General features: G+C 41.8%; 1 protein-coding gene across 1 annotated transcript in view; it reads right to left on the reverse strand.

Annotated features, from left to right (window-relative positions):
* Positions 1–823: 823 nt before the first annotated feature.
* The window catches only part of ADAMTS2 (ADAM metallopeptidase with thrombospondin type 1 motif 2), a 174,743-nt gene continuing 161,759 nt past the window's right edge, over positions 824–13,807 (reverse strand). Inside the window, exons 19-22 of the mRNA XM_068205862.1 lie at positions 11,471–11,678; positions 10,984–11,113; positions 9,866–9,955; positions 824–5,570 (exon numbers count right to left, since the gene is read on the reverse strand). Of these exons, the coding sequence (XP_068061963.1) occupies positions 5,110–5,570; positions 9,866–9,955; positions 10,984–11,113; positions 11,471–11,678 (889 nt within the window). The 3' untranslated portion in view covers positions 824–5,109. The remainder of the gene's footprint in view (positions 5,571–9,865; positions 9,956–10,983; positions 11,114–11,470; positions 11,679–13,807) is intronic.

Consider the following 13,807-nt stretch of genomic DNA (forward strand, 5'->3'; position numbering starts at 1 on the left):
CTGGGGTGTGGACATGAGACCCTTTGCCATGGCCACTCTAAAAATCTATGAAAACAAAAGGCAATTAAATATAACCCTTGTCACAGACGTAAATGCTGCATGAATTATCGCAGTAAATGAACCCCAGGTTCGGGCTTGTCCACTGTTTCATAGGAGCATTTAAGTGTGTAAATTATTTTCCAGATGGAAAGTGTTGAGGTGGCTTGTTACGTGATTAAAGAATGCTGGACTTGAATGCACTGCGTGGTGCTCACTGAATAATCACAGTAAGCAGGGATTTTTCAAATCCTCAAGCAAAAAACTTCAATCAGATGAGAAAGACTCAATTATGCTTTAAAGGGAACTCAGCTATGTGTGTGCAGGATACGGCAGGAGAATGTGTGCAAAAGAATTTCATGGAAAGAAGCAATTACTTTATCAATAGGACATGCAAAGCAGAATTCACTCATCCGTCCTGAATAGAAGCCCAAATAACTGAGCTTTTAAAAAGATGATACATGGACCAGGATGGATTTGGGCCTCAAGCAGGTTTGAGTGAGTTTGATTAATTTCTGTGCAGTTATCAACTGAGGTTTTGGTCCAGTGACTTCATGATATTTAGCCTTGGATAATGGATGTTGTAACAAGGATGTAGGACTTTGGCAGCAAATGTATCCCAATCCCACCTCATTAAGTTGTAGAAATTGAATTGGTTTTGAATCTGAAGATACTGGTTCTTCCTCCTCTAGCATCTCTGTGTAACATTGACTCAATGAAAAAAGCACAGGGAAAAGCCAAACACTTTTTTTTTTTTTTTTTTTGCAAAAGAACACAGACATTTGAATTTAATAAATTATAAAATTAAAGATTCTAATTTGTATATACATTTTTAATATACAAGAAATGGCTATTTATTGCAATTTCTGTTAAGGCATATGTAAGTGAATGGAAGTTGCATATAGATATTCAGATGAACATAGCTAATACTGTGCATTGTAGGTGAGTAAATAAGACATTAAATGCATTATGTAATAAAATAAAACAAAAAACCCTTTGAGTACTGGTAAAGCACCATTTCTAGAATTCTCAAAATATCTGAAAGCATTCTATGGAGGTGTTGTGAGACTCTAAATATTGAATGAATATATGAATATAAAAAGTGATGCGTTCACAACAGATAACAGAATTTTTTTAAGAAATGATGGTGAAAAAATGGCAGATGACTGAAGCCAAAGAAACCAGAATTTGTTTGGGATTTTTTTTTTTCATGAGAGGCTGTCATTTGGATTTTAAGTTTAGACAACCAGAAAATGACAATTGAGAAAACTGTACCTTCAAGGTTAGATCATAAATACATTGCTTCGTGGGAGCACATTATGTCTCAGATCTCTGAGATGGTCTCTGCAGGAATAGATTTGTTTATAAACCTGCTTTAGTTTCTGGGGATTAGGTTACATTAAAATATCGCTTTCTGATTGTTACATCTGAAAATGCAGCACCTGAGCAACAGCAAACCCGTTACAGAAGATCCACTGTGATGATGCTCTTGGCCAATTACAGCATTGTAGAGAAGATGAAACAGTTGTCAAAGTTCAAACAAAAAAATGACCAAATTTTCCACTGTATGACACAGAAATGAGATCAGCTCAGGAGAGCAAACCTCCACCTTTTGTCTGGGGCTGCTTTTTCTTTATAAATAGAGCCTGGGGTTGTGTTTTCCAGTAGAAGTGATGTACACATTCTTGGGGAACTGCTGAAAAAAACCACCTTCTGAAGAACCCATGGCATCTTGAAAAGGAGGCATCTTTTCTGGTCTGAAGAGACTTAACTTCCCTCCTTCTCATACAGGAAGAGTGTGAAGAGAAGGCAGCTGGTGGCTCCTGCTCCTTAAAGAGATAGTCCATCAGCCTCTCGATGTCTTGAGCAACGTAGTCTGAAGCTGCTGCTTCAAGTAGTTTAGTGTTCCTCCCAAAAAACAGCTGGAGAAATATTCAGTTGAATTTAAACCACTGAGAAACAAATCAAATTAAATCTCCCAGAAGGTTAGACTTAGAAGGGAACAAGCCATTCCAAAATGCAGATGCCACCAGGCATTGCATTGGGTTCCTAATGAACACTGGACCTAACATAGCACCAGGCCAGCCTTCCAGGAGGCAGTTCCTGCTCCCTGAGGCAGCAGAACTCTCCACTTTATCTGGAAAAATGCTTTTTTGAGCTGTGAGCACTGCCTCCCGTGGTATTTTTTCACACTGCCTGGTTGACTAAGCCTATTCCAGAAGCTAGGGCAGAACAGAATATATTAGATGAGTTACCTCAGGGGATCAGAGCAATGGGTCTTGAAAAAGGCCCAGAGGGTAAGACTGGTACCTTCCAGGCAGCAAACTTTTACCTCCCCATCTGCATAAATCCAGCTCCAACCCTTTCTATCTTTGGGTTTGTAAAAATTTTTCCTAAGTTTCACATGCTTGGGTGAGCTTCCTAGTCTGCAAAAAAGCTGGGGGTTGTGGTTTATTTTTATTGTCCACGGAGCTAAAAGGATATTAACTTGAAGGGGAAAAGATGAGTTTTATAGAAACCACATCTGTGTAAAGGAAACATGGAAGGCAAGAAATGCTGTGACTACAGGCTGGGAGCCTGGCTACAGCTTGTGTCTCCCATGGCACAGCAGCTGGAATGATGTTGATTTAGACACATCTTCCTTGCTTATAAATAGAATGGTGGGGTTTTTTTTCCCCTTCAATGCTCATTACTACATTGCTGCTGTGCACAGATGTGACCTGACCCTACATTGTTATTAAAACTTGTCCCATCTGTAGGCAACCATAAATCCCTTGGCATGAGGCTCCTGGGGCTTGCCTGCACACTGTAGCCGTGTGACAGCTGGCAGGCCACGGAGCAGGGCTGGGACAGGGCACCAAGGACAAGCACCCTTTGACTGCAGGAGAACACTCCATGTCCCAGGAGTGAAAATCTGTGGTGGAACTCTGTGCTGCCAAACTGCACAGCCTGAGTTTTACTTCTCCAAACCAGAACAGATTTTTGCTTGTGCTGGCTGCTTCTTCCACATCTGCAGCCACGTCTGCTTGGCCCAGGAGATGTTTCCTAATGTTCTGGACTCTTAGCAGGCATGTTGGGCTTCCCAGTCTTCCTGGTCTTCAGTGTATCTTTCATCCCTGCACTGAGCTGCTCCAAGTGTATCACTTTGGTCCTGTGTAAGAAGGGGCACTTGATGCCACGATCCCAGCTGAAAACATTCCATCTCTGCTTGGGCTAGTATCTCCATGGAGAATTTTTCTTAGACCAGGCTTGTGCTTCAAAAACTTCTGGCCACAGTTCAGGCCAAAACAGTCCCACATGAAGGTGCTGTGAAGCCTGAGGCTCCTGCAGGCTCTTGCCTCCTTTCCAGCAGGAATGGCTTGTTTGGAAGAGGAGACTGGGCAGTTTATTCAGTCGTGGTGGTCAAGGGCAGAAGGTAGGTCACAGGGAGTCACATGTGCTTCACCTTGCAATACCTGTGAAGCTCTTTGCCAGCAGCTGGGCCAGAGAAGAGCTCACACATTGCTGGGAATGCAGCACATTCCCAATGATTTTGTGACTCTATATATGGGCTTATTGCTGGTGCTGCTTCAAACCAGGACCAACTCAAGCTGGAGGGTGAGATCTTCCTCTCAGACTGGAAAATATGAACTTGGAGCCACCAAACCTACCTAGTGGTAAAGAGAGGATTTCAGGGAAGCCCTGGGCTCTGCAGGAGATTTACCAGCAAAGAAGAAACAAATGGAAGAATCCAAGCCAGGAAAAAATCTGTTCAGATGCCACCCACAGGAAGAACCAGTCCATGCTCTCTGTCTAAGCAGTGTTAGAGCCAAGCTGAGTTCATCTTCTGTTCTCCAACCAGCAACTCAAAATGATTTATGAAAACCATGATGACCCTTAGGGGAAAAAAAGTACTCAAAGGGTTGTCAGGTTACACATCTAAAAGTTTTCTAGCAGACCTGGTGCTGTGAATGCACACACGTGTGTGTGTGTGTGTGTGTGTGTGTGTGTGTGTGTGTGTGTTCATGTATGGGCACAGCAAACAGTTGTTCATTTCTGCACCAATAAAGCTGTCCTAAGGAAAGGAAGATAATACAAAATTAATTCCTCAAAAATAACTGCATCCTATGTGGGGAAAAAAAAAGGGTTTGTTTTAACAAAGCACCAAAGAAAAGACAACAAGAATCCAGTCATCTTTAAGTTAAACAGAATGTGGGTAGAAAAAAAAAATCAGACCAATAAAAAAGCACCAACCAATAAGGATCACTGAGGCTGTTGCATTACAGGAACTTAAAGATTATAAAAAATATGGATAATTGTAAACAGAAAGACTAGGATGTTGTCAGTCCAAGTTGGCCAGATCTACCCTACTAAATGACTTGCATGTGTCCAAGAGGAGAATCCTTTGAAATTGTTTATGGAAGTATGTAAACTACTGTTTGTCAGTTTTTACTTTACACATAAATATATGGCTATAGAATTTTCTCTGTACTTTCTTACCCAGTCCTGGTTCAGGAAGCTACGTGAGCACATGCCGAGCTGTGAGCACAGAGGCAGCTCTGCCAAGGTCAGCCAAACCAAGCCTGGCATGTCCTAAGAGCCTTCCCGAAGCTGGCTGTGTTAGTGCCAGGGTTTGTGCAAGGCACAGAAGCATCACAGGAGTGCTGACCCCCCGCTTGTCAGAGTTAAAGGGATTTATTATGTCTTGGGACTGCTTTCTGCCATACTAAGTGTGACTCCCATTACTATTCCCAAGCAGTTTTATATAGGCATAGAAGACTTTAAAGAGCCTGTAGCTGAGAAACCTGCTAACCTGACCTAAGTACTATGGTTTGTTTGGATTCAGTGGGACACTGTAGGGATATTGCACTAATACTCTGCCGTACCCTGTACACCTAACCTAGCCATCAAAGTGTTCAGATTAGCACTTATGAAACAATCTCTCATTTCCATTTATAGTAGGCTTGAGAATTTGGTATCTCTGCCATAGCACCACTTTGATTTTTCCCCATTCGTAGTCTTTACGATGGCCAATACTATGATGTTGGTAACATCTCTATAAGAGAAAAATGTTGTTTGTGCCATATTTCCATTTTAGTTTATTTTCCTAAGAGTCTCTTTTTTCATTTTCTCAGCGATCAGCTCCTGAATTCTTTGATTCCTTGTCCTTTCATAAGGCCTCCTCCGTGTAATGATGTTGTGCTGTGGTACTTCGTTATCCAACCCATCAACTTTGTAGGGAACATCCACTGCATTGATTTCTGGGTGCTCCTCAGTTGCATTGGAAGGGGGTGCACGTGTTTTGGGAAGCAGAGGAGGGCTGGTGGCAGACTGTGTGGTGGACACTCCCACAGGAGGGCTGAGGGTTGTCAGGAGCTCCTCCTCAATGACATTATTCTTATTTACATTGGCATTGGTTACATTGCCGTCCTCTGTTACGTTGCTGTACATGTTGCAGGACTTGCAACACAGCTTATTGTACCCAGGAATGGAGCAGTAACGGGAGAGAACCTCCATGCGACAAAACATTGACTTGTCTCCTTGACAATGATCTTCTGAAAGAGAAAAAGGGAACAGATAAATAAAGAGCATCTTCACATTAAGCAGAAAAAGAAACACAGCTGAAGCTTTGGCAGTGGGCAGAGGGTTTGATATTTAAAGTGGGTTGGGAAACTGGCAAATGAGCCTTCTACAAGCAGAAGCAGGCTTATATTCAAACTAAAAGTCAACTCCAAGAGTTGCAAAAGGTGATCTGAACTATATGTACCAGCCCCATCCAAGCTCTAGACCATCACACTCGAATTTTTGCCTTCACATCGTGGAAGCTCTACCCTGAAGACCGTGAAGCCACAATGAATTGTGTTACTGTCTTGGTTTAAACTTCAAAACACACTGACTGAGCTGTGTTCTTGCTAAAACTACACTGAACTCCCACAAAGTCATGAAGTTTTATATTAAGAAATCTATTTTTTCGCTATTTGCTCCTTTTAATGCTTTTCTGCAACCAAACAGTGACTAACCACAGTCAGGGGTAACATATTTATCCAGACTGTCTCAGGAGTGTCTATTTTGATGTGTGTAATTCTCAGAATTAATCCATCTCCACTAATCTGAGTGATATTATTGCCAGGTACCTCTACTCTGAAAATAGCAGTGTTTTCTCAGCATGACTCTTGTTTGAGAGAAAAGTGGTGCCATGAGGCTTTTCTACTCCTCCTAGAAGGGAGCTGATATCTTTGGTACAACAAACTCCAGTGCAATGGGGCCAAGCCAGCCCATTAACAACTGGGAGACTCAGTAAAAGTCCTGATTTTTGTGTCAGTGACTGTAATAAAAGAGAAAAAATGATAATCAATAAGCTTTAAGCTCTCAATAGCTGTTAAAACAATCTGCACTATAATAGAGGTGTTATGGTAGATCCTGATCATGCTCAAATGCAGGTGGCAAATTGTAGGCTGAGGCATTAAAGGTGAAATGGTCAAAGTGTTCCTGCCTGAGAAACATAAACAGAAGCCTACTCAGAGATTCCCCAAGCCCTTGTGATTTCTGCTCATGGGAGGCAGAGGACTGTATGAATTGGTGGGAAATGGATGGTGAGGGTCTAGCAGGCTCCTTGGAGAGAAAGCTGCCTGTCCTCTATCCCACACAGACACCCCTCAGCTCCTGTGCCTCCAGGATGAAATAATGGAGCCAGGCTCTGCAGTGAAGGAAAATTCCCAACATGCAGCCCATGCTGAGAGAAGAGTCAGAGGACTTGTAGGAGAGGAGAGGGCTGAGGAGAAAAGCAGGCTGACCAACACCTGGCATCACCACTAATAAAACATCTTCTCTGTGACCAGAATGCTGAGACAGAGATGAAATCACTTGTCACTCTCCCCCTGCTCTTACCACATTTCCACCTACTCTTACAGTAAAGGGTGAGTAACTCCAATTACTCGCTTTTATTTGGAGTGCACCCGATGTGAGACAGTGTTCTCAGCCTGATCTGGAGTCACATTTCACCCTCCTGCTACAAGCACTAGCTTGTGTCAGCACCCTCACAGCAAAGGAGAGAAGCAGAGCAGGTTCAGCGATGCCAAGGGGATTTGGAAAGCGTGGGTGCCACCTCTTCACTCATCCTCAGTTAACAAAACAGGGCATCGTGGGTGTTTCATTGGCAAACATATCAGTCCAAAATAAACTAATAGCTGGTGCTGCTGCTTTAAAATGCTAGTGGCTGGCTGAGGCGGGTGAAAACACCTCCTGTACGTTGCATCTATGCTCTGATTGTTGCTTTTGTTGCAGAAAAGCAAAATTCTAGTTCCTACTTTAGAATGTGCCAGGTATTTTTCATATTTTTCAAATATTAAACTGAAATACTGCTGGAGATTAGGAATGACTCCTTCCTTAGGAACATAAGAATAGTATCTTGGTTTTGAAGAGATTTTCAAACCAGCCTTTAAGAGCTGGAACTGTTCATACCTGCATGCAGAGCTCCATACAAAGGCCTGAATGTGCCTATATAATTTATATATATCTTTACATGCCCCATAAGAGTCCCCTTTGGACATTTTGCCTTGTGATGCATGACCCTTATGCATCTTCCTCCAAATGGTTTCCATAATAAAAGCCAAGAGATATAATATTTAACTGTGATTTTAACAAGGCAAGTCTGTTCTTGGCTTTGTAAGAATCAGTAACAGCACCTTTAGAAAAATGCCTTTTTTCCTAACAAAAATATGCAATGTCAAGCTTAATAATACATGGAGATAAAACTGCATTATGTAATATGTTTAGTGACATCTGATAAGTCATATAAATAAACTCTGCAACTTCTCAATGCCAGAATGAAATTTTGATCCTCTATCCAAACCAAAATATCCAGATTTGCTGAACTTTTATTTATTTTTACTTGCAGTATGCATGACAGACTGGAAGTATATATTCAAAACATCAGTAAGAAAAAAATAAATCAGTTTCACAGTCACTTTGGTACACATTAGTCTCATAAAAAAATATTGAAAAGCAAACTGAATTGGCACATCTTTAATATTATGTTAAATACATACAAAACACTAATAAAATATCCCTGATAAACCAAAGTGCATATAGACATAGTGCACAATGCCCAGATACCTTATTGCACCATTCTCTATAGCCACCCATCTCTTGAAACATCACTAAACATTGTCTATTTAAAGGTAACAGTCATGAATATATTTATACAGTTAAACACCGATTATTTTACATAACAGTATTCAGTGCCAGATACGTGTCTTTGCTTTTTCACCTTGTCATGTAAATTGTTAACATGTTTCAGGAAATATTAACAGCAAAATTTAATTATGTGATCACATGATAATGACAAGTTTGAAGTGCTACACTGTTGACGACCCAAAGATTCAAAAATGCCACTTTTCCAAAAAATATTATCAAAGCAATAAGGTAGTATTTTGCTCCAAGACTGCAGTTTTACATTTCTACTATTGGTACTGACTGTCACAAAGAAGTTTATGACTTTTGAATTCCAAATCTTCAACACAAACACGGAAGGTGAAGCACGAATGCCAGTCAAATTTCAGTAAGTCAGGCCACAATCCTGTCTCAATGAAGATATGGATATGCACTGTGCAAATCAACCTCCAATTTAATTTACTGCCTTCCAATAGTCATCGTTCAAGTAAAAACACTCCATATGAAGATTAACTCAAGGTACCAGTGTACTGATCATATTTAAAGCTGGATCTGGTAAATTAATGCCATTTACATTTCAACATTAAGGCATTTTTCTAAAATTCATCTCCTAAGCAAAAAAAGCAATAAAAATTGAGGTAATTCTGTAGTAGTTCACACTGTTATGTTTGCCAGTTGACACATCTAAAAGCACACACGCGCACACACACACACACACACACACACAACCGTACCAGTCAAGTCAGACATGCACATGGTGAAAAAAGACCAGAGATGTAATGAGTATAAACAGCTCCATGCTGAGCAGCTGGAGACATCGTAGTCAATGAAAACGTCATATTGCCTCCGCCACGTTAAGGGAAACACCACCACGCCACCTTCACCATGGACCACGCCTGTTCTGCTTTGGGTTTGTTTCTAAAGTGAAAAAGCGCAAAACTGGCAAAAATTGTGCGATGGAGAAAATGAATGCAGCTTTTCTCGAGAAAAAACCTTCCAAATGACCACCGGGAGTCTGGCGAGAGCAACGGCATCAGAGCAGCGGGGAAAGTACCGACAGAAACTCAGCTTCTGCTTCCCAGTGAGCCCTCCACGCATCACAAACGTAAAGGTGAGGGTCAGGAATACAAAATGAGCAGCAAGGGTGAGGAAAGCAACAGCACCACAAAGGAAAATGGAATGAAAAAATTCTTCCACTCATCAGACTACCCTGTCAGCGAACTGAAGCTGGAGAGCTATGAGATTTCAGGTTTTTAGATAAAGGAGAACTTTAGCACTACAAGGTGTCATTATTGTGATGTGATCACATTCACAATAAGTTCTCAGTTTTACTATCAAACTGAACATCAGGAACCAGTAAGAGCCTTTTTTCACCACCACCAAGCAACAAGCAAACCGATCCCAGCTCCCTTTCAGAGGACTGCAACATACTGTGGAGATCCAACTTCACACATCCAACACTTCAAGACCTCCACCACCAGTGCTACGCAAGCTCCAGAGAAGAAAGACACCGAGCACCGAGTGCCTGGTGTGAAAAAACAGATTCAGCCCAAGATTTAAACTTGGCAAAGTCAAGGGAACTTTCCGCATAGAGAGAAGAAGAGAGCAAAAGGCAAAGTCCACATTCGATGTGGCATGCATTTAGGGGCAAAGGCAGAGTTATAAATGGGTCTTTTACTTGAAGATATTTTCTGGATGGGGTAGTCTGGATCGGGTCTTGACAGCCATTGTATCATGTAGGTTTTCTTTGAAGGATCAGAAACGTTTCCTTGAATAGAGGAAAAAAAAAAGATGGAACACAAGATATGTTAGGCAGCATTAAATTGTTGTCCTGTCAGAAGGGGACAAGCTCAGAGAGTGAGTGGGCTTCAGTTGTGAAGGGGCCCATGGAAGGATTACAACCAAGCTGTGTGATTTTGGGCAAAAGGTGCTGTTTGGGGAGGATGCTACAGCTCATGCCCAGCACTTCAAAGCCAACACTGAAGACAGCCCAAGGGCCAGTTCTCCAGCAGCACTTCTCATGGCAGTGTCACACATCCCCAGAGACATGAAGTCTAGTTTAGTTACAGTGCCTCATTAAAATCTTTGTACTGGAGACTGTAATTGACAGCTTGCTTCTAATTAATTAGAAATCAAAAGCTACCCTGAGAAATACATCAGGAAAAAAAGAAAAATATGAATGACTTAATAATAGGAATATGTGAAATGATCTCACAAGTATCATTTGCAAACAGTTGAAAAGCTAACAAGGATAAAGGCCTTATTGCCCTGGATGAAGCAGGAACAAATTAATTACAGCTTCTAAAAACTGAGTTAGATAACCCCTGCAGAAAACTTGTGTTTGTTGGAATGAAAAAGAAGCCTGGAACTGTTGGTGGGGGTGGGGAAAGCAAAGAGGCATCCTTGGTTAGCCACAGCCCAGCAGCCCCAACAGCTGGCCCTTGCCAAGCCCCACAGATCTCAGGGGTGCAGGGCTGGACTCAGGTACTGCTCCTCTCCCAGGACAGCTGTTGGCTGCTGGCCCATCTGGCCATCAGCACTGTGCTGAGGTCTGCCCCAGGCTCTCAGGCTGTCCTGGGCCAAGCAGTGCTCCCCAGCAGGAGAAGAGTGCCCAAGAAGCTTATTGGCCACACAGCAGCTCCACATTTGGAATTCTACTCAAAACAGGGACTATGGAGAAGTGCCCCGACCCGGGCAGGTGTAGCACATAAGTATCAATTCAATGAAGGCATTGCAAATAAGTAAATAATTATTTTTTTCAACAAGTAACAGAAGCTATTGAAGAGAAGCCCTTACTGGGACATGGAGGTAGTCTGCAAATCCTGACGGTCTCTGGTTTATTCTCCTTGCACAGGCCGATGGCATTGTCCCTGGTGCGGCACAGGACCGGGCGATCCTGGGTGCCATTGCCACAGCTGACAGAGCACTGAAAGGACAGGCAGCAGTTACACCCCAGCCACCCTCTGGAAACAACAGATCAGAAATTAGCTTTTCAATTTTAAACTGCCCTTTGATTTGAGATTACGTGGTTCATTATTCGAGGCACTGCAGTACCTACAGTAATGAAGCATGAAGAAGAGCCACTCACTGCTTCTTGAGGTACACAGGTAATTGTGAAATACTCCAAGAATGAGCTGTGGTCTGAGAAATAAACAAACAACTGTACATGCAAGCCATCTATTCACAGAGCCATCTATTCACAAATACAGAGGTGGCATTACTTGTCATGCTCATTCCGCCCAGACACAAATGAGTTGTTTGAGACCTCCAGAAAGAGACTGACCTGTGACCAGGATCCTATTCTCCACTGTGCCGGGCACAGCTCCCTGTTGCAGGGCCTCCTGCCCTCTGGGCGGTCGTTGTTGCAGTACTTGGTGTGGACAGAGCGATTTGTGTTGTCGTGCAGGGGCTGGATGCAGCGCACAGACCGGACCTGATACCCTGTCTTCCCACAGGATTTGCTGCAGGGCTCCCATTCCCCTGTAACCCATCTGGATTGGTGAAAAGAGAGTGAGCAGAGTAAAATTCAAACTGTTGATCTGTAACTCTTAAACACAGGTTTAACATGATATTAATACTAGTTCTAATATGGACAAAAGGAGAAAATATAAAAAAAAAAATTAGTTATGGTGAGAGTTATTTGACTGCCCCTGAAATGTCATTAATAGGACCCCGACCTTCAATATTACTCTTTCTCATTATCTCCAAGATAAGCATTATTCTTACTTCGGTGTATTTGCTGTGATTTTAAGCTGCCCTTTCCAAGACTGCACATAAAAATGTGGCCACTTTTATGTCAAAAGCAGCCACCCAAGGGTGCTGCTGAGCTTCCCAGGTCTGGGCACATGAGATGTGCCTTGTCTCATAATGCAATATGAACCAGCTGGTTCCCATATGAGTGAAGCCAAAACATCTGGGCTAGAAATGCAGCTTCTGCCTGGACCACATCTGGGCATTCCATGGACCATATCCCTGGCCATATTAGACTCAATCTGCTGAAGCACTGGCAAACCCAGTGCTGTGAGTGCTGAGCTTGGGCAGACCTGGGTACTCATCATCATAATCATTTGGTCTGGGGGAAGGCAACACTCCACTGAAAACCAGAAAGTTCGAGTTCATAATTTCTAAATCCGTTTGGCCACTGAGAAATGAAATCTATGGTAATGTGGTGTAGTTGAAACCCTCACTGATCACCTAAACCGACTCATTAATTACAGATACAAATTGTAAAGGACTTAGAGAAGAGCAACAGGGACACACAGCACCAAAGGAAGTTTACCTAGACTACTGGAAGCTTGGTTATAATTAAGTGAAGACATACAGCAGTCTATAAATATTTACAGAGTGCAGAGATCTGCAAGATGGAAATATTGTTCCATGTAAACAATATTCATGGGGTAAACTTAACTAAAAAAATATACATAGCCTGGAGAAACACCCTGAGCTTGAAGGAATTGTCCTGAAGTACTCATATAATCCCAGGTTTCAAAATGGTCAAAAAATAGTACAAGGCACTGCACTACACATTCCAGTTAATCAGAAAGTAACAATTTCTCCCAACTTTCTCTTTGTAACCTACAGAAATTACACAGCTGTGAAGAAATGCAAGAGCTGTGAAGCCAGGAATACTGAGGTGACTTCTGAGACAAAGATGAGTTTTTTCCCAAAAGTGAAGAAGCAGCATATTAGTGTAGGGGATGTCCCAGAGCTTTGTAAAACTCCTTAATAATTGCCTCTCCTATGTACAAGAGCAAAATGCTTGGATGACATTCTATGGAAACAGAGCTAACTGAAACTTCAGGGATCCAAGTACAATTTAGGATCATATTGAGCCTTTGTGGTACCTGGGCCCAATTATATTTGCAGCTGAAAGGAGGATACAGTCCTTCCCAGAGAGCCTGAGGTACAGTTAGGTCATTACTTTAGCTTTCCAATAAATAAATGTTCAACCCTGACCCATGCAGAGTTTATGGGGCACAGTTTCTTGCCTTTGCTCTCTTTCAATTTTTTTTTTTTTTGAAAGGAAGTTAGGAAATATTGTGTGGTATGTTCTATTTATTTGCTGTGATTCCTGGAACCTACACTTGGTCCCCAGAGATAAAAGCTGGGATCAGCATATTCCTTTCTTGTTGCAGTAGTAGCACAAAGAATATTAGTCCTACATGTGGCAGGAATAACCTGCTGTCAGTCAAAAAAAAATCACCTGTAAAATGTGAATTAAAATATTTATAACAGTTGACTATGTAGAGCAGAAATGAAGGTACAACAGGCATTTCATGCTATACAAGGGCAGCCAGAGAAATTTAACAGGTCAACTACTTTCCCAGTGTTTAAATGTACAGAAATATGCTGTTTATTTTAAATTTACAAATTTATGAAAATTTGGATTTGAGAGACTGGACATTGACACTGGTTGTCTTCTGCAGCACTCTGTAAATTTGCTCTGACATGGTTAACTCACACTGTGTTAAATCCACTGGTATAAACTGAATTTATGTCTATTTTGTATCACCTCAAGATGGCCTGAACACAGAAGTCTGGATCAGGACAGCACTTCTTTTCTAATACAGCTTATTTCATAAGGAACCATAAAGAATATTTCTATGAGCAGAACAGAGCA

This window comes from Anomalospiza imberbis, chromosome 15 (assembly GCF_031753505.1).
Source record: "Anomalospiza imberbis isolate Cuckoo-Finch-1a 21T00152 chromosome 15, ASM3175350v1, whole genome shotgun sequence".
NCBI classification, from domain to species: domain Eukaryota; kingdom Metazoa; phylum Chordata; class Aves; order Passeriformes; family Viduidae; genus Anomalospiza; species Anomalospiza imberbis.